We start from the raw sequence: 20,465 nt of genomic DNA on the forward strand, positions 1-20,465 counted from the left end.
AGCTGTGATCTCAGCTGTAATCTCAGTTTGTACTGGAAAGTGCTGTTCCTGAGCACAAGTCTCCACCAGCAGCAGAGATTGGAAAAAGTTCCAATCTTGGAACTTTTTCTGCTAATATCTCCTGACTAAATGTTAGCTTGGCTGATGGCACTGATGTCACTTCGAAACATGCACAGCAATGTTTCGAAGTGACTGACATATTTATAGGTATGTATTTCGTCATGCGTCTCCCTAGCCAATCAAAGCACACCCTTTCAACATATTGTCACGTGTCACGTGAAGCTTGACCAATGTTAGCTTGGTGGAACCAACGAAAATCAAACGAAAACATACTCTCCACCATGCCTTCGGCCTGGCGGAGACAATAAAATGCAGTGAATCTCTTTCACCCAAACATATGCATGTCATCAGTTGTGTAGTGGTTTGTGGAGATGTGGGTATGCTCTAATTTGCCAAAAGACTATACCATTGTCGTAGCATTGTCAGGATGTGAGGGGAAAACAGCATAGTTGAATGGTGCTCAAATTGAACCAAATGGACCCGTAAGCCGTAAGGTTCCATTTGGTGCAATTTGTTCAGTTTCAGAGTTAAATTAAGGCTCATTTGACTGTACAGGTGGTGGTCATGGTCTAATCATAATGCATATCAAACTGGAGGTCCTTGAAATGAAGGAAGGTTGAGAATCAGGCTCTAGTACGTCTAACTAAACTTAAGGACACATTTAGCATCCCCTTCAGAACGTTTCTTATAATGAATACATTTACATCATGCTTGTAAATGTGTCTAAGAATGTCCCTTCAAAGAGTGTAAGGACTGGAGACCTACTGGTTTTAGCAGCACAGACTGTCACATCATGATGCATGTAAAATGCATTGATCTGACCTCTCAGATGTAGTCCTGCTTATTAAATAAGCAGGACACACATACAACCAGTAATACTCAAGGTGGCGCCACAACACAAATTTTGTGTTGTGGCGCCACCTTGAGTATTACTGGTTGTATTGCACTCTCACTGACCCCAAGTACTCTCTGTTGCCCTGAGTGACTTCTTCTCCATTATTGGACTTTTAAACCAGCTAAAGGTTGTTATGCTGTCTAGGACAGTGTTTAACAAATTCATTCAAGTTCAGTAGTTCATGCACACCGGCTCTCAATGCTGATGAGAATGATGATTTATTCTCATGTCTATGTGATGTTTCTAGTTAAAGCAACCGTTACAAGATGTGTCTGTGTCATTTAGCCTAAGATAAATGATGTTTGTGTATTTACCTTTTAGATCTAGGAAGGAGACCTGTTTATCACTGTCAATCACTTATACTTTACCTAGCATATTTACCTAGCCTTTAACACTCTTACTTCTTTACCTAGCCTTTAACACTCTTAGTCCTTTACCTAACATCTTTACATAGCCTTTACCACTCTTAGCCCCCCACATTTAACACTGAAGTGATCCTGATCTGTTGCTGATGTGAAACACACTTTATATTGTCTGTAAATAGTTGTTTCACAGTGAAATATAAACTTTTGGACTTTCTTGACCCAATGTTGCAGGAAGAAGTAGTTTAGATCCTCTCTATGAATTCAGTATATTTAGCAAATCAACTACTGTACACAGCTTATCTAAGAAGAAGCTCCAAGAAAAAAATATTGACCACTGGGACACACCTGCAATTCCAAGATTTATTCAGCAATAAGCAATTAGGGATGAGTACCATTAACATTTGAACCGATAAGGTACCTGGAATGCGATACGATACCGAAATGTTTTATTTTATTTTATCATTATTATTATTATTGACCTTTTTCTGTATTTTACACAGACCACATTGGTTCTGACATTTTCATGTCAAGGACCCCCAAATTAATTTGTATTTGGCCGTGGACCCCCATCTGAAAATATTTTGTGCCAGGGACCCCTATACAAGAAATATTCGAAATGTGTCTTTTTTTTTGAAATAGCAGATATGCAAGCTTTACAGAAAAAAACATTAAAAGTACCGTCGTCAGTACAACCCTATAAGCAATATGCATTTATCACTTCAAACAAGTTGCACATCAAGGACAAATATGCCCAGACATTTGCACAGATTGTATTATTGATTGTATTGATGCCAATAGAGTAACAACTGTTTAGTTTAGTTGTTAGCCATGGTCTGGTCCATCCAGGCACTCAGCGCAGTGATGCGGGAGTACACACCAGGCATCTTGGTAGGGCAGCCATCAGAGCCCCAGGAGGTCACACCAACCAGGGTCCAGGTTCCATTCTTCTTACACACCAGGGGACCACCAGAGTCACCCTGAAACATAAAGCAGTTGTGTTTGTAAGAGGGATGTTAACACTCGTCAAAAAATAGCCGCATTTTCGTGATGGTGTTATTTGGTTATGGGGAGATGTTATTATTTTAAACAGACTCAGGGAGGCGCAAGAGCGTAATTCATGTCCAAGAGAACACTAGAATGAGAGAAAGATCATTTCTGCTGTTCCGCAGTGGGAGCGTTAGAATACCGAAGTCAAAACCAAAGAGCGAGTGACAACAAGACGAGAGTATAGACGGAATATAGACGTGCGTTCATGATGGGGAACGCGCATGCACCCTGCACTGCACGTTCGTCAACATGGAGGCGTGTTCAAATCACGATGAGCCGTCTGCTCCAGTCTAAAGCCAGGCAGAACTAAAAACACATGATTTCAACGTTGTTGTTGAAGACATTGTTCCTTTATCTACTATATATGAGAAAATATCTACTTTATCTACCTAGATTAAAGTTGAGAGTGGCCATCTTGTGCTTCAGCAACATGAATATTTATACATGAAGCAAAATGCAAAAGTAACAGTAAAGTATAGCTACTTTTATAATGCAGTAACTAGTACAGTAACTTACTAGTTACATTTTGAGAGTAGTAACTAGTAACTATAACTATAGTTACTTGTTTAAAGTAACTTGCCTAACACTGGCTATTTTTGAAAATAAGTCGACAATAAAAAAAGTCCCTGCATATAATGACATGCCCATGACTAAGCGAGTCAGGACAATCATCTGGAGATGCACGGGTTCCGAAGAAAAGTTGTGAGACCGTCTTTCCGAAGCTCGGAATGACATCAATGTGTAGTTATATCACCTTTTCTGAAGAAAAGTGTGGATGTTGGGAAGGAGTATGTATTTGCTCTTTACACTCACATTGCAGGTGTCAGCTCCAGCAGCTCCGGCACAGAGCATCCGACTGGTGATCTCTCCCTTATAGTAACTGTTGCACGTGCTGTTGCTGAGGAGGGGCACACAGACCTGCTGGAGCTTGTCAGGGTAGCTTTTATCTGGGAAAAAATCCACAGGATTCATGTCGTCAAATATCTGGTGCACACTGCCACTGCCACTGACTTAGAATCCACCGATGTATGTTCACAGAATGTTCTACACCTTTTGAAACATCTTTTCATTTTTTCAATGGATGGAAGTCAATGTGACTCGGATTGCCCACATTTGGGTACGTACTGTATGAGGTCATCGGCTCGCAAGACTCTTTCAGAGCCAGGCCAGCTAAGGAAGTGGTGGTTGAATCGGGCCAAAACCTTATCATCAGTCATAAGTGACATGTCATAGATATAGCATGTAATAGGCAGGCATGTATATAGTACATGTATATAGTACATAGATGTGTCATTGATATGTCATGCTGTAGATATAGTATGTCATAGATAGATATATAGTCGTCATATTGTCATAGATATGTCATAGTTGTCATATTGTCATAGACTGGCCACCCAAAGTCCTAGATCCACATGAAGGCATGGCGTTATTGCACACTGTCTCGTTAAATATTTCTATAAGTCTTACTTATTTTTGCATTGCTGCTAACTTTGTTATTTTTCATAAAATCATCTTGAAGCTTTGCTGTTTTCACCTTTTGTTTTATATTCTGAACAAGACGTTTCAAACTATATTATAATAATAATTGACAATTGTTGATTGACCCTTTTCTGAATGTTGAACCTTGAATCTGCTCTATTGGGTTGCTCTGCAGTAGCCTGATTGCCACGTGTACACAGCCTACTCTATTCTAAATCCCTGTACTGGTAAAATGGTCCTTTCTGTGGCTGAGGGAGGAAAGGTGGCTTTCCTATCTATCGTTCACTCACCACGGGTCTGGCCCCACCCAGTGGCCACACACTTCATGTCATCAGTGAGGTTGTCTCCAGTCTCAGCCACACACACGGGGGACACACGCTTGTTCATCTGGGCAGGGCTTTTCAGCTTGATCAGGGTGATGTCATAGTCAGGGACCATAGACATATGGCCGTTTACATCAGTAAACGTCTCTTTTAGTCCAAGCGTTTCGGGCCATATTTTGATGGAATCGTGCACTTTACGATACAAGCATGAAATTTGGCACACAGTTAGAGCATGCCATAAGGAACATTTTTGGCTATAGGGCCATCGCAGATTTGTCCTGTGGTAACCATGGCAGCCATTTTCCAAAATGGCCTCCATCTGCTGTTATTTTACCAATAACTCAGGTGCTAGACCACCTAGGATCTTGATTCTGGTGACTAATCCTACATTTTCAAGGATGAGGAATACAGTGGTACTATTTAGAATTGTCTTGTGGTAACCATGGCAGCCATCTTTCAAAATGGCCACCACCTGCTGTCATTTTACCAATGACTCAGGTGCTAGACCACCTAGGATCTTGATTCTGGTGACTAATCCTACATTTTCAAGGATGAGGAATACAGTGGTACTATTCACAACATGCTAGTAACTACCTAACTAACTACAGTACATGAGGAGGCTGCTACTCGTGTCATATTACACCTAGAAGATGCTGTGAAGAAAGGGTATAGCAAGGTGACAATACGCACAGTAGACACGGATGTGCTAGTCCTGGCAATAACGTCAGCCCAACGCCTGCACTTGACTGAGCTGTGGGTTGCTTTTGGAACTGGGAAAAGTTTCCGTAACTTAGCAGCTCATGAGATGGCAAGGGCATTAGGCCCAGATCGATGCTTAGCCTTACCCATGTTCGATGCCTTTACTGGATGTGACACAGTGTCATCTTTTGGAGGCAGAGGCAAGAAGACGGCATGGGAGACCTGGAAAACCTATGGTGACGTCACACGTGCCTTCAGTTCCTTAGCTGCCATCCCAGACAAAATAGATGACTGGATGGAGCCTCTGGAGCGTTTTGTGGTATTGCTCTATGACCGCACTAGCGGCCAGGCATCAGTGATTCAGGCACGGAAGCAGCTATTCACCCAGAAGGGCAGAACAATTGATGGACTCCCCCCAACACGAGCTGCACTGATTCAACATACAAAGAGGGCAGCCTACCAAGCTGGCCATTGTTGGGGACAGGCGATGGTTGCAGCCCCTGAACTCCCATCCCCAGGTGAATGGGGGTGGAAGAGGAAGGAGACAGGTGAATACAAATAATTTAATCCACTTCTTTACACTTGTAAACCTGTGATCTGACAATAAAGCTGATTCTAATTTTGACAGGAGGATGGGAAGTGCACTGGACCACACAGAAGCGAGCCTGGCCTTTCGGGAACTCCTCCGCTGTGGTTGCAAAAAGGGATGCAGTGGACAATGCAGATGTGTTAAGGCAGCACTTCAGTGTACTGCCCTTTGCTACTGTGGTGGACTGTGCAACTAACATTGTGTAGATTATCTGGCTTTATTGAATAGACCCCTTAACAGACGACGTCACACTGATAAGAACCAGTCTGCGCGGAACCAGTATGCGCGCAATGAAACCCATTCTATCAGGTCTCGCTAGGACGCGCCTCACTAGCCAACACACAAGAGGGGGTTGGGGTGTGCTGAAATCAGCGCACCCCAAAACAACAGGTTGAGAATTGATTGCGTGAAACAATCACCTGTGCGTCCAGTCTCAATGTTGGTAAACAAATAATTGGTCTATATGCCATTAGGCTATGACTCATGAGTACTCTGCCTTTGTTGTGTCTTATAGTCCATTGAAAATAATTATGCAATACTACTACTAATAAAAGAAACAGTGAAGTACTGCATTCTTGACTCTCACGTGTCAGTTTGAAAACATCTACTGTACTACATCATTACATATTTTGATGGGTTTATTATTATTTAATTAACTGAATGCCAGATATATGCAGTTAGGTAGTAGAATGTTGTAAATAGTACCGCTGTATTCCTCATCCTTGAAAATGTAGGATTAGTCACCAGAATCAAGATCCTAGGTGGTCTAGCACCTGAGTTATTGGTAAAATAACAGCAGATGGAGGCCATTTGGGAAAATGGCTGCCATGGTTACCACAGGACAAATCTGCGATGGCCCTATAGCCAAAAATGTTCCTTATGGCATGCTCTAACTGTGTGCCAAATTTCATGCTTGTATCGTAAAGTGCACGATTCTGGCCCGAAACGCCTGGACTATTTGAATTCAGGGTGTTTGAAGACCTACCAGGGAAATGACACATTCATCTTAAAGTGACTCTCCACCAAACAGACTAGGATACTTCACACTACAACAGACTACAACAGACTACAGCAGACTGGCAGTCTGTTGGCAAAAGTTGACATTTAGTTCAGCACAAACTGTCGGCCGATGCACACATTGCGTTAAAGCTGGTCTGCAAAAACCTGCCAGTGTTGCCAGGTCTGCTTGTTATAGGCGACTCTGGGCAAGTTTTCCTGTAAAGTCACTTGTAAATATTCATAGTTGCGGGTTGCTTTTGTTTGGGCTTGTTTCTGAAGTGTAGTTGCTTATTTGGGCTTGCTTTCAAGATTCTTTTTGAGAATAGCTGATGTAATTGGGCTCAAGTGGCAGCCGATGCCGGTGCAGTGGAGAGCTGACTTTAGCTTTTAGGAGAGATGTGCAAAAAGCTAGTTGTTGCTGCTTGTTGTAGATTGAATGTCTGGCTTCAGCTATGTTTTACAATCTGTAGCCACACACAACGAATGGAAAAGGTGTGCAAAATAAATTTGCTAAATTGTGAGCAGGTAATGGAGATGACTCTGATAATAAATGTAACAACATAATGTTTCCGTGTCCGTATTACAGTGTATCATGTCATATAAAACAAACCGCCTACCTTTCCAATTCTCATATCCTGGATGTTTTCTGCTCGTTTTAGACTGTGCTGGCCCAGGATTACACGGTGACATGTTCTGAAAATGTAAAATAAGAAATAACAATAAACAATAAAATGGTGGGGTGCTTAACTCAAAGAGTAAAGTATGTAGAGTAAAGTACAAAAGGCTGAAATACTGGAAGAATCATAAGTGCTGGAATGAATGAATGATCTTCAATCATCATCGTACTCTTTTCAGCAGTTACAATGAATATTATGTTTCCAAAAGTACAGACTGAGATTTGGTGACCCTTTTATAAGTCCCAATAGGCACTGCAGCAAAGGTGTGTGTGTGTGTGTGTGTGTGTGTGTGTGTGTGTGTGTGTGTGTGTGTGTGTGTGTGTGTGTGTGTGTGTGTGTGTGTGTGTGTGTGTGTGTGTGTGTGTGTGTGTGTGTGTGTGTGTGTGTGTGTGTGTGTGTGTGTGTGTGTGTTAGAGAGAGTGTGCTACTGTACTTGACATTGCAGTGGGCAGCAGTCACAACCCAGTCCTTGTTGATCAGTGTTCCACCACAGAACGGAGGTTTGCAGCATTCTTCCTGAATTCACATTGTTTTTATTTGCAACAGTAATTCAGCTATTATGAAATGTCAAAACATAGCTTCCCCTCCTTAATGCTCATCCACCTATTTTTACACACACACACACACACACACACACACACACACACACACACACACACACACACACACACACACACACACACACACACACACACACATGCACGTCCGCATGCATACACAGAGCAACCCTCCAGTTTTGTTTTTCTTTTCTTCTTAAATTGTAAGTCGTAGTAACAAAAGATATGGAAAGATATATGATTTTAAGACAGTGTGAGATATAAAAGCCAGACAGTGTGGATAACAACAGAGAGAGTGATGTACCTGCAGGGAGACCTGCCAGGGCCAGGAGTGAGGTACAGCCTCCTCACCGTTGATGATACCTAATCCCTCACTGAGACATCCAGGAACTCTTGGTTTGATGGCAGGAACACCACAGTCTGAAGAACACGCACGCACGCGCACACAAACACACACCCATAAACAAAAAGTAATAACTTATTTATTAGAAATGGCATCCTCTCTCTCTCTCTCTCTCTCTCTCTCTCTTTTTCTCTCTCTCTCTCTCCCTCCCTCTCCGTCCACCTTAAACACTATGCAAATGGAAACCTCAAACCTGTCGCCTTTGATTGACTGTCGATGAAAATCATACTTGATATATGGAATGGATTGATACATACGGTTTACGGTTTCAATTATATAATACATTTAACATTCTGATTATTATCACATACTGTACACCAGTTTACTCCCCAGTCCCGGCCACAATTATATACATCATTTACATGGAAAAATATAAATATATTTTATTCACCACGGTGGGGGTGAGGTCCCTTTTGCATCAGCGATCCACTGCTTTGCTGCTTTAAAACTGCCTCTGCGCACGCACACACGCACGCACGCACGCACGCACACACACACAAAAAAACACTTCATTACTACTCTTTTACTACCTGCTGATGTCAGGTGTGAGCCTGTTGAAAACATGGAGAGTACCAGTCAAAGCTGAGCAATGCAACTAAAAGATGGGAAAAAAGTGGTCCAAGTACATGTAACTCAAGTCCGTTTTCATTAAAAATAGAGGAGAGTTTAACCGCCATTAAAACCGGGAAGGCACCTGTGTAATTTGAACCACTTTAACCATTATTTTATTCTTTGACTATAAAAGAAATAGCTGAAATACAAGCTAACAGCACGCCACTTTGTGCCGCGCTATGAGCTTGTAGATCTGCTATTTTTAGAAAAATCTTTCATTCGTGCAAATCTTGAATATATATTGTTTAAAGCAAAGAATGTTATCTCAAATCTTTTCATCTGGGTGTCCCTGGAACAAAATGTTTTGAGATGGGGGTCGGCGGCCAAATACACATCATTTTAGGGAAAAGTTAAAAAGTTTGAGCAGCACTGATATAGCAACATAGGTTTTTCAGCAAACTGTATTTGTAGAATCGGCTTCAGGTCTAAATATGTTAGTTAGGTGGTTTTAAAATAGTCATACTGTACCTGAGCTCCACAGCAGAAGGAACATCAAGGTTATTTCATTCATTTCTGTCTGTAAGGACTCATACACTGATATATGTCTGTAGCTGTCAATAAACATACACTGATATGATCCAATTAGTCTTCAGTCTGAACCTGACCTTCACTGAACAACACTTACTGTCTTATGTCTCTGTAGTTGTCACATGTCAGCTCTACTCATTATGTATTCATCAGGGAGTGGTTTATTTTTTTAATGACATTCTGAGTGGAAGAACGCAAGCATGCGCGCGCGCGCACACACACACACACACACACACACACACACACACACACACACACACACACACACACACACACACACACACACACACACACACACACACACACACACACACACACACACACACACACACACGCACACACACTTGCGTGTCATTACAACTGTTGACATTTGGTTCACTGTTCTCAATCAGTCTTAATAGTGTGTTAAAGAAAACATGACATTGATGGACAGCGTGTAGTACCAGGTTATGAATGATCACAAAAACATTAAAATGTGTTTGCTTCTTAGTACGATATATCTATCGTTTCTCATCAGATCAATATCTGCTACTTGAGTGTGTGGTCGTGTGACTCACTATCAGGCTGCATTAGAGCCTATATGTGGTATGTGCCTTAACCACTAGGCCGTTGGCGCCCTGTGTGTGGTGTTTTGACAAAATCAGCCGTTTTCAAAATTGTGCTTAAGCAGCAGAAAAGCTAGTTAGTTACACAGACCAAGAACACAACCAAAACTAAATCGGGAAGTCAATGTGAGAACCGTTAGAAAGTGTTAACCACTGCTGACTTTATTTGATTTGATTTGCACAACAGTTATCGTGTTATATATATACACACACACACACACACACACACACACACACACACACACACACACACACACACACACACACACACACACACACACACACACGCACACATATACATATGTGTATATATACATACATACAGTATATACATATGTATGATATGTTAGTTCTTTCCATGGGAAAGTTGACAGTTAGTTGTTGTGCCGGTGAGGTAAGAAACCCTAAGGGGGCTTAACCGTTTTACATTACGCACAAATTAATTAAAATTACTTTTAATTCACAGTTTTCCCTCTAATGTGTGGAAGACTTCACGCTGGAGTGCATAGTGAATGATCATAAACAAAAATATATAAATATACATTTCTCAATATTAATGTTATTGAAATCACCTATTTTTCTTGAGGTTTTTCACATGGCTCTGGAATTAATTGAGCACTTTAAAGTTTTCTTAAAGAGTCTCTGTGTGCATTCATCAGGTCAGGTCAGGTCAGGTCAGGGTGCTTCTTGTTTTATCTATCACTGGCAAGTTTATTACAACTGAAAACTTAAACGGGAAATCGCCGGTAGTGGAAGCATTTCAGCTTAGTCGTTAATGCAGACACGAACGATGCTGTTGGCTTTGTGAAGTGCAAAGGTTGCGGCGACCTGATGCATTATGACAGCAAGCGGACTGGTAATACAGCCCTGAATCGACATCTGGATAAAGTGTGAAAAGGCAGGATACCGGCTACAGCGGGCGGTTTGCAGACTACTATGACTGGCTTTGCTACTGCCTCCTCAAAGAAAATTGCACAGCAGTCAAAATCTAAGCTCACCGATAAATGCGTTGCATTCTGTTGCAAAGACATAAGACCGTTTCATTCAGTTGCAGGAGATGGTTTTATGGAGTTGACGCAAGAGCTCATTCACATCGGTGTTACATAATGGACATGTCTCGGCGAAGGACGTACTGCCCGACCGCACAACCGTGTCTAAGCGTTGCAAGGAGATAGTGCAGCAAGTTAATGGCAGATTTCAAAGGAATCGTTCACTTTGTGATGCAAGCATGAAATTTGGCACAGATACTCTCTAAGGGCCACTCTTATGGAAAAGCGCGCTGGCCACTCAAAAATCCAAGATGGCGACCATTTTTTTCAAGATGGCCACCACCTTAGCGGAACAAATAGTGATATAATCTTTCAGGTTGTGATACAATGATGACATTTGGCACACATACTCTCTAAGGGCCACTCTTATGGAAAAAGGCACTGGCCACTCAACATTCCAAGATGGCGACCATTTTTTTCAAGATGGCCACCACCTTAGCGGAGCAAATAGTGATATAATCTTTCAGGTTGTGATACAATGATGAAATTTGGCACACATACTCTCTAAGGGCCACTCTTATGGAAAAAGGCACTGGCCACTCAAAATTCCAAGATGGCGACCATTTTTTTCAAGATGGCCACCACCTTAGCGGAGCAGATAGTGATATAATCTTCCAGGTTGTGATACAAGGATGAAATGTAATTGGCACACATACTCTCTAAGGTTCACTCTTATGGATAATGGCGCTGGCCAATCAAAAATCCAAGATGGCGACCATTTTCTTCAAAGTGGGCACCACCTTAGCGGAGCAAATAGTGATATCATCTTTCAGGTTATGATACAAGCATGACATTTGGCACAGATAGTTGGTATCATTATGTCTTATATAGCTTATTATAATAGAGTGAATGTCATTGCACAACCAGGGCACAATGGTGGCATCACTGCTGTGTAACTCAGCCAGGGAGGTCGACGGCAAGTGACAAACAAGAATAAAGTTCCAGCAAATTGGCGCAATTTCCTCAGACATAACGACAACAAGACAGACCTCTTCCACTTTCTGGCTGACAAGATTTCTCACATGACTGTACCAAACATGGTTGTTGTAACCAAGGGACCAGATGTATTGAGTACCTCTGAAACTAGTCTGGTTAGTTTGGACAAATGTTTCCATGAGGAAGCTGATACTTGGATCTTTGTACATGCCAGGCATGCAACAGAGGAGGGTAGCAAAGCTATCATGATCAAAGCCAATGACACTGACATTCTTGTCATAGGACTAAGCATGTTTCCCTCACTTCAGGACCTTGGTCTCCAGCAGCTGTGGGTTGCATTAAGGCATGGTCAGAGCCTAAGGTGGATTGGTGTACATGACCTGTACCGCTGTATTGGACCAGTAAAGACCAGAGGCATACTGTTCTTTCATGCCTTCACTGGTTGCGATAATGTTTCCGCCTTTCGCAATAAAGGCAAACAGACTGCCTGGCAAACATGGAACATTTGCTCAGAGGCTTCTCCCATCTTCACCAAACTAAGCCAATATCCTCCCAAACTGAGTGATGATGACCTGAATATCCTGGAGAAGTTTGTGGTCCTGATGTACGATCGATCACAGCTGTCAGTGTGGATGAAGCTAGATTTGACATGTTTGTCCGAAAGCAGAAGCCATATGAAGCCATTCCTCCAACGAGAGCAGCTCTGATTCAACACACCAAACGTGCAGCGTATCAGGCCGGCTGCATATGGGGTCAATCCATCCAACGTCAGCCTGAATCAGAAAGTCCAGCTGACTGGGGATGGAAGAAGTTTGGTGAAGAATGGCAGGTCTTCTGGACAGCCAATTCACCACTTGCAGAGAGTTGTCAAGAACTCACCAAATGTGGCTGCAAAAAAGGGTGCAGTGGAAGGTGCAAATGTTTCAAATTGGGGTTTGTCTGCACAGCACTGTGCAGTTGCAAATGTGAGTAAAACTATTTGGGCAAAAACAACATCTTGGAAAATGGTCACCATCTTCACATTTCATGTGTCTGTGATTGTTTTATTGTCAAGTGACCTTTGGAGACTGCTCCTGCCAATTTTCATGTTTGTATCATGACCTGAAAGATTATATCATTATCTGCTCTGCTAAGGAGAAGGCCATCTTGAAACAAATCTTGGATTTTTGAGTGGCCAGTGCCTTTTTCTATAAGCATGGCCCTTACAGAGTATGTGTCCCAAATTTCATCCTTGTATCACAACCTGAAAGATTAAATCATTATCTGCTCAGCTAAGGTGGCCATCTTGAAAATAATTGGTCGCCATCTTGGATTTTTGAGTGGCCAGTGCCCTTTTCCATAAGAGTGGCCCTTACAGAGTATGTGTGCCAAATGTCTACCTTGTATCACAACCTGAAATATTATAGCACCCTCTGCTCCACTAAGGTGGTGGCCATCTTGAAAAAAATGGTCGCCATCTTGGAATTTTGAGTGGCCAGTGCCTTTTTCCATAAGAGTGGCCCTTAGAGAGTATGTGTGCCAAATATCATCATTGTATCACAACCTGAAATATTATATCACTATTTGCTCCGCTACGGTGGTGGCCATCTTGAAAAAAATGGTCGCCATCTTGGATTTTTGAGTGGCCAGCGCCCTTTTCCATAAGAGTGGCCCTTATAGAGTATGTGTGCCAAATTTCATGCTTGCATCACAAAGTGAACGATTAAGTCATTAACTTGCTGCACTAAGATGGCTGCAGAGAAACGCAAACAGTTGATTGAAAAGCTAAATGACGTTCTTAGTGAAGTGAATGCAGTTGGAATGACCACTGACATGTGGACAGAGGACTACCACAAATCCAGCTACGTGGCAATCACTTGCCACTTCATTACAAAGTCATTCGAACTGATTAGCAAAGTGTTGACAACAGCAGTGTTTCCACCTGAGGACCCTAAAACAGGCGACAATATCAGGATAGAAATTATCAGGCTACTCTCTGTTGCACTGAGTGACTTCAGGGCAACAATCCATTATTGGACTTTTAAACCAGCTAAAGGTTGTTATGCTGTCTAGGACAGTGTTTAACAAATTCATTCAAGTTCAGTAGTTCTGCACATCAGCACTCAATGCTGATGAGGCTGATGATTTATCTTCATCATGTCTATGTCATGTTTTTAGCTAAAGCAACCGTTACCAGATGTGTCTGTGTCATTTAGCCTAAAATACATGATGTTTGTGTATTTACCTTTTAGATCTAGTAAGGGGACCTGCTTATCTCTGTCAATCAAGGATACACTTATACGTTACCTAGCATCTTTACCTAGCCTTTAACACTCTTGCTTCTTTACCTAGCCTTTAACACTCTTACTCCTTTACCTAACATCTTTACATAGCCTTTACCACTCTTAGCCCCCCACATTTAACACTGAAGTGATCCTGATCTGTTGCTGATATGAAACACACTTTATATTGTCTGTAAATAGTTGTTTCACTGCGAAATATAAATGTACCACCCTGTCTTTACCATAGACATCTTGTAGGAAATCAACTACAGAACAAAATATTGACCACTGGTACACACCTGTAACACACCTGCAATTCCAAGATTTATTCAGCAATAAGCAATTAGGGATTAGTACAGTTCACATTTGAACCGATACCGTACCCGGTACCTGGAATTTGATACTGTACCGAAAATGGTACCTATTTTGGTACTTTTGGTTTTATTTTATCATTTATTATTGATATTGACCTTTTTCTGTATTTTACACAGAAGTGGTTCTGACATTTAAGGACCCCCAAATTAATATGTATTTGGCCACGGACCCCCATCTGAAAATATCTTGTGCCAGGGACCCCCATACAAGAAATATTCAAAATGTGTCACAAGTTTTTTCGGAAAAAATCAGATCTACAAGCTCTACAAAATAACTATTACAAGTACAGTCTTCGGTACTCGACCCTATAAGCAATATGCATTTATCACTTCAAACATGATGCACATCAAGAACAAATATTCCCACGCATTATTACAGACTGTATTATTGATTGTGTTGTGTTGCCAACTAGAGTAATAGCTGTTTACACTTGTGAGTTGTTAGCCATGATCTCGTCCATCCAGGTGCGCAGGTTAGTGACGGCCGCGTACACACCAGGCATGCTGGTATTGCAGTCTTTCTTGCCCCAGGAGGTCACACCAACCAGGGTCCAGGCTCCATTCTTCTTACACACCAGGGGACCACCAGAGTCACCCTGAAACAACAAGCAGTTATGTTTGTAACCACTTAGACCACAACACTTTGCTACATTATTTTGAAAATGGCCACTCTCATCCCTGCATACAATGACATGCCCGTGACTCAGAGAGTCAGGACATCATCTGGAGATACACAGGTTCCGAGTTGTGAGAGACCGTCTTTCCGAAACTCGGAATGCCATCAATGTGTAGTTATATCACCTCCCCCTTTCTGAAGACAAGTGTGGATGTTTGAAAGGAGTGTGTATTTGCTCTTTACACTCACATTGCAGGTGTCAGCTCCAGCAGCCCCGGCACAGAGCATCCGACTGGTGATCTCTCCCTTATCCCAGTAACTGTTGCACGTGCTGTTGCTGAGGAGGGGCACACAAACCTGCTGGAGCTTGTCAGGGTATCTTTGATCTGGGAAAAAAAGACACAGGATTCATGTCGTCAAATGTCTCGTGCACACTGCCACTGACGTAGAATCCACCAATGTATGTTTCACAGGAGGCTCTACACCTTTTGAAATATCTTTTCATTTTTTACAATGGATGGAAGTCAATGTGGCTCGGACTGCCCACATTTGGGCACGGATGAGGCCATCGGCTCGCTAGACTCTTGCAGAGCCAGGTCAGCTAAGGAAATGGCGGTTGAATTGAGCGAAAACCTTGCCCAAAGGAGTCATAAGTGATATGTCATAGATATAGCATGTATAGGCATTTATATATATATATATTACTGTTATCCTTTTTGAGAAGGCATTTAATATTTGCCAGACAAAAATCAAGGTGATAACCAGAAATGTAGAGTAGGTCTAACTTTGTTATTTTTCATAAAATCATCTTGAAGCTTTGCTGTTTTCACATTTGTTTTATATTCTGAACAAGACGTTTCAAACTGAATAATTGACAATTGTTGATTGACCCTATTCTAATGTTGAACGTTAATCTGCTCTATTAGGTTGCTCTGCAGTAGCCTACTGGCCACGTGTACACACCCTACTCTATTCTAAATTGCTGTACTGGTAAAATGGTCTTTTCTGTGGCTGACGGATGAAAAGTGTGTTTCCTGTCGTTCACTCACTTCGGTAGCTGGTCAGGCCCCAGCCAGTGGCCACACACTTCATGCCAGCAGTGAAGTTGTCACCAGTCTCAGCCACACACACAGTGGACACATTCTTGTTCATCTGGGCAGGGCTTTTCAGCTTGATCAGTGCGATGTCATAGTCAGTAGTTTTGTCTTTGTATTCAGGGTGATTGAAGACCTACCAGGGAAATGACACATTCAACTTAGGGTGACTCCACCAAACAGACTACAACAGACTGGTAGGCTGTTGGCTGGTCTGCAAGAGCCTGCCTGTGTTGCCAAGTCTGCTTATTATAAGCGACTTTGGGCATGTTTTCCTTTAAAGCTGCTTATAAATATTCATAGTTGTGGGTTGCTTTTGTTTAGGCTTGTTTCTGAAGTCTAGTTGCTTATGTGGTGCTTGCTTTCAAGATTATTTTTTAAATTAGCTGATGTAATAGGGCTCAAGTGGTGAAACTGGTCGCTTCTTTTGGGCCTGTTTTCATATACCTGGTTGCTTGTTTCACACACAGCATCTGGCAACACTGGAACCAGCTAGGACTGCAGCTCGGACCAAATCTTTAGCCCCCTCTCTCCCCCCTCTTCACTACCCCACGGCTATTGACGGCTCTACCGGTCGGGACACGACCAAACCTGCTTGGTCGTTCATCGACGGTAATCTAGAAGTCCCGATCCGATGACACGCGACCCGACCCGATGACCGCACTATCTACAACAGGTTGTCGGCAGGAGACGCTTTCCAACGCCTTCCACGGCCGAGTCGGGCCGATATCTTTGCGGTGGAAAAGATGTGCAAAAAAGCTAGTTGTTGCTGCTTGCTTTAGATTGAATGTCTAAAGCTACAACCATGTTAGATAGATACTTTATTTGTCCTTGCGGAAATTCATTTTGTGCCAAGCAGCCATCAGGATACAAAAAATCACAACATCTATATATAGTGGCACTGCAAAGTGAACGACGCGCCACGCTAGACGTTCGGGCCGCGTAGCGGCCCGAACTTCTAGTATATATACAATTTGAATCCTGCGCCATGTCGGTTGTCAGTATGTACGTACGTTGTATGTGGCCAGTGTGACGTAATCTGACATCACGCCAGTGTGACGTAATCTGACATCACGATGAGACGGTATATGACATCACATCCTACCTATAAATTCTAGGATGCCGTCAGATCGCACCAGTTCGACGGCTTCCATAGTGGGTTTTGGTCATTGGAGAGGTGATGCACGTCACCTCTTTCTGAAGTGGGTACTTTCAAAGCCTGCCGTGGATTTAGGAGAGCACAAAACTCTCTCTCACACTGTGAGGTGCCTGTAAGGTGGCACTGCAAAGTGAACGACGCGTCACGCTAGACGTTCGGGCCGCGTAGCGGCCCGAACTTTTAGTGTTTTACAATCTGGAGCCACAAACATAAAAAGGTATGCAAAAAGAAACATGCAAAATTGCGAGCAGGTAATGGAGATGACTCTGATAACAAATATAACAACATAATGTTGTGTCCGTATTACAGTGTATCATATCATATAAAACAAACCTTCTACCTTTCCAATTCTAATCTCCTGGATGTTGTCTGCTCGTTCTCGACTGTGTTGGCCCAGGATTAAACGGTGACATTTTCTGAAATTTTAAAATAAGAAGTAACAATAAACAATAAATTGGTGGGGTGCATGCAGAGTAAAGTACAAAAGGCTCAAACACTTTAAAGGGTAAGACCACTTTGGTAGAGGTTTGGGTTGTGTAGTTACCTTGCCATGATGTAACTCCAAAGGTGGGCAAGAAATAAAAAATAATTGCTCCATTGATTAGAAATTGATAATTCAAAATATGCTCCTCATTGACTTACATTGTACGGTAAAACAGCTCTCAAAGTCACCTTTTTAGCACGTAAATGAACCCAAACAAAGTTGATTCAGACAATATAGAACATCACCAAACCCAGTACTGTTTGTTTTTTTAATAAAAATGTCAACTTCCTGTTGATTTTACTATTTGAAGATCTGGATCCGGATCCGCCGATCCAGTCCGGGTTTTCTACTTATTAAAAATGGCAAAATCAACAGGAAGTTGACATTTTTATTTAAAAAAAAAACAGTACTGGGTTTGATGTTCTATATTGTCTGAATCAACTTTGGTTGCGTTCGTTTTTGTGCAAAAACAGTGACTTTGAGAGCGGTTTTACCGTACAATGTAAGTCAATGAGGAGCATATTTTGAATTATCAATTTCTAATCAATGGAACAATTTTTTTTAATTTCTTGCCCACCTTTGGAGTTACATCATGGCAAGGTAATTTACACAACCCAAACCTCTACCAAAGTGGTCTTACCCTTTAAGAATCATAAGTGCTGGAATGAATGATCTTAAATCATCATCGTCTTCTTTTCAGCAGTTAAAATGAAATTATGTTTCCAAAAGTACAGACTGAAATTTGCGTGCGTGCGTGCGTGCGTGCGTGCGCGCGCGCGTGCGTGACTGTACTTGACATCGCAGTGGGCAGCAGTCACAACCCAGTCCTTGTTGATCAGTGTTCCACCACAGTACGGAGGTTTGCAGCATTCTTTCTGAATTCACATTGGTTTCATTAGCAACAGAAATTCAGCTATTATGAAATGACAAAACATAGCTTCCCCTCCTTAATGCTCATCCACGTATTTGCACACACACACACACACACACACACACACACACACACACACACACACACACACACACACACACACACACACACACACACACACACACACACACACACACACATAAGCACTCCTGCATGCATACACAGAGCAAACGCTCCAGTTGTGTTTTTCTTTTCATCTTTAATTATAAGTCGTAACCAAAATATACATGGAATCATATATGATTGTAAGACAGTGTAAGATATAAAAGCAAGACAGTGTGGATAACAACAGAGAGAGTGATGTACCTGCAGGGAGACCTGCCAGGGCCAGGAGTGAGGTACAGCCTCCTCACCGTTGATGATACCTAATCCATCACTGGGACATCCAGGGACTTTTGGTTTGATGGCAGGAACACCACAGTCTGAGGAACACACACACACACACACACACACACACACACACACACACACACACACACACACACACACACACACACACACACACACACACACACACACACACACACACACACACAGGCCGATTTTGCAATTGTGGGGCTACAAGCAATGCTCACATTTATGGGAACCCACTAAACAAAAATTAATAAAACAGAGAGAGATTTATACTGTAGCCAGTGGCATATCCTTGTTGTTTACGTGATGACACAGAGGGAAGAAAAACGTTTACCTACCTTTATCTCTACATGTAAAGTGTCTTGAGACAACTTGTTGTGATTTGACACTATAATAAAATTGAATTGAATTGAATGAGAAATTTCATTCGTTCTCTCTCTCTCTCTCTCTCTCTCTCTCTCTCTCTCTCTCTCTCTCTCTCTCTCTCTCTCTCTCTCTCTCTCTCTCTCTCTCTCCTTAGTCCTTTCAGATGCTTACTCTTACTCAAGTAATTATTGGGATGGCTTTACTTCTACTTGAGACATTATTATTTTAAAGAAACAAGGCCTTTAATTGAGAAGTTTTTGGCTACTCTACCCACCTGTGTCTGTGGTTCCGTTGCCAACAACCACTTCTTCAGGGGAACGCACATAGACTGCTGATGTCAGGTGTGAGCCTGTTGAAAACATGGAGAGTACCAGTCAAAGCTGAGCAATGCAGCTAAAAGGTGGTCCAAGTACATGTAACTCAGGTCCGTTTTTATTAAAAATAGGAGGGTTTAACCGCCATTATACCGGGAAGGCATCTGTGTAATTTGAACCACTTTAAGTATTATTTTACTATTCAAAAATAGCTGAAATACAAGCTAACACCACGTAACTTTGTGCTGCGCTATGAGCTTGCCTTGTAGATCTGCTATTTTTGAAAAATCTTGAACATTTTGTGCAAATCTTTGAATATATATTGTATACAGCAAACATGTTTAACTAAAATCTTTGCATCTGCAGGGGTCCCTGGAACTAAATATTTTGAAATGGGGGTCGGTGGCCAAATACACATAATTTTAGGGGTCCTTGACATGAAAAAGTTTGAGCAGCACTGATATAGCAACATACCTTTTTCAACTGTATTTGTAGAATCAGACTCAGGTCTTAATGGGCTAGTTAGTTGCTTTTAAAATAGTAATACTGTACCTGAGCTCCACAGCAGAAGGAACATCAAGGTTATTTCATTCATATCTGTAGCTGTCAATAAACATACACTGATATGATCCAGTATAGTCTTCAGTCTGAACATGACCTTCACTGAACAACCCTTACTGTCTTATATC

The 20,465-nt window shown here is 41.9% G+C and overlaps 3 protein-coding genes across 3 annotated transcripts in view; all 3 read right to left on the reverse strand.

Moving 5' to 3' along the window:
* The window catches only part of LOC311045160 (transmembrane protease serine 9-like), a 72,701-nt gene that overhangs the window by 22,380 nt on the left and 29,856 nt on the right, over positions 1-20,465 (reverse strand). The window lies entirely within an intron of this gene.
* On the reverse strand, positions 1,708-4,290 carry LOC311045978 (chymotrypsin A-like; the record flags this gene model as incomplete). Its single annotated transcript, XM_084058048.1, has 3 exons — positions 1,708-2,297; positions 3,181-3,314; positions 4,137-4,290. The coding sequence occupies 3 exons, from the start codon at positions 4,288-4,290 to the stop codon at positions 2,136-2,138; spliced, it is 450 nt and encodes a 149-aa protein (XP_083914174.1). The 3' UTR covers positions 1,708-2,135.
* Positions 14,420-20,436, reverse strand: LOC311045735 (chymotrypsin B-like). Its single transcript, XM_084057756.1, has 8 exons — positions 20,329-20,436; positions 19,737-19,811; positions 19,049-19,164; positions 18,604-18,686; positions 17,668-17,743; positions 16,124-16,304; positions 15,324-15,460; positions 14,420-15,054 (listed from the first exon to the last, which is right to left on the reverse strand). The coding sequence occupies exons 1-8, from the start codon at positions 20,429-20,431 to the stop codon at positions 14,884-14,886; spliced, it is 942 nt and encodes a 313-aa protein (XP_083913882.1). The 5' UTR covers positions 20,432-20,436; the 3' UTR covers positions 14,420-14,883.

The sequence above is a fragment of the Gymnoscopelus microlampas genome, assembly GCF_963454915.1.
Source record: "Gymnoscopelus microlampas genome assembly, chromosome: 5".
In the NCBI taxonomy this organism is placed as follows: domain Eukaryota; kingdom Metazoa; phylum Chordata; class Actinopteri; order Myctophiformes; family Myctophidae; genus Gymnoscopelus; species Gymnoscopelus microlampas.

Excerpts from the sequence above, each read along its gene's own strand:
- LOC311045735 (XM_084057756.1), bottom strand. The coding sequence starts at position 20,431 with ATGTTCAGACTGAAGACTATACTGGATCATATCAGTGTATGTTTATTG. Across the intron at positions 19,812-20,328 it reads CCTTCTGCTGTGGAGCTCAG|GCTCACACCTGACATCAGCA; the intron begins GTACAGTATTAC and ends TGTTTTCAACAG. Across the intron at positions 17,744-18,603 it reads GCTGCCCACTGCGATGTCAA|AAAATGTCACCGTTTAATCC; the intron begins GTACAGTCACGC and ends TTAAAATTTCAG.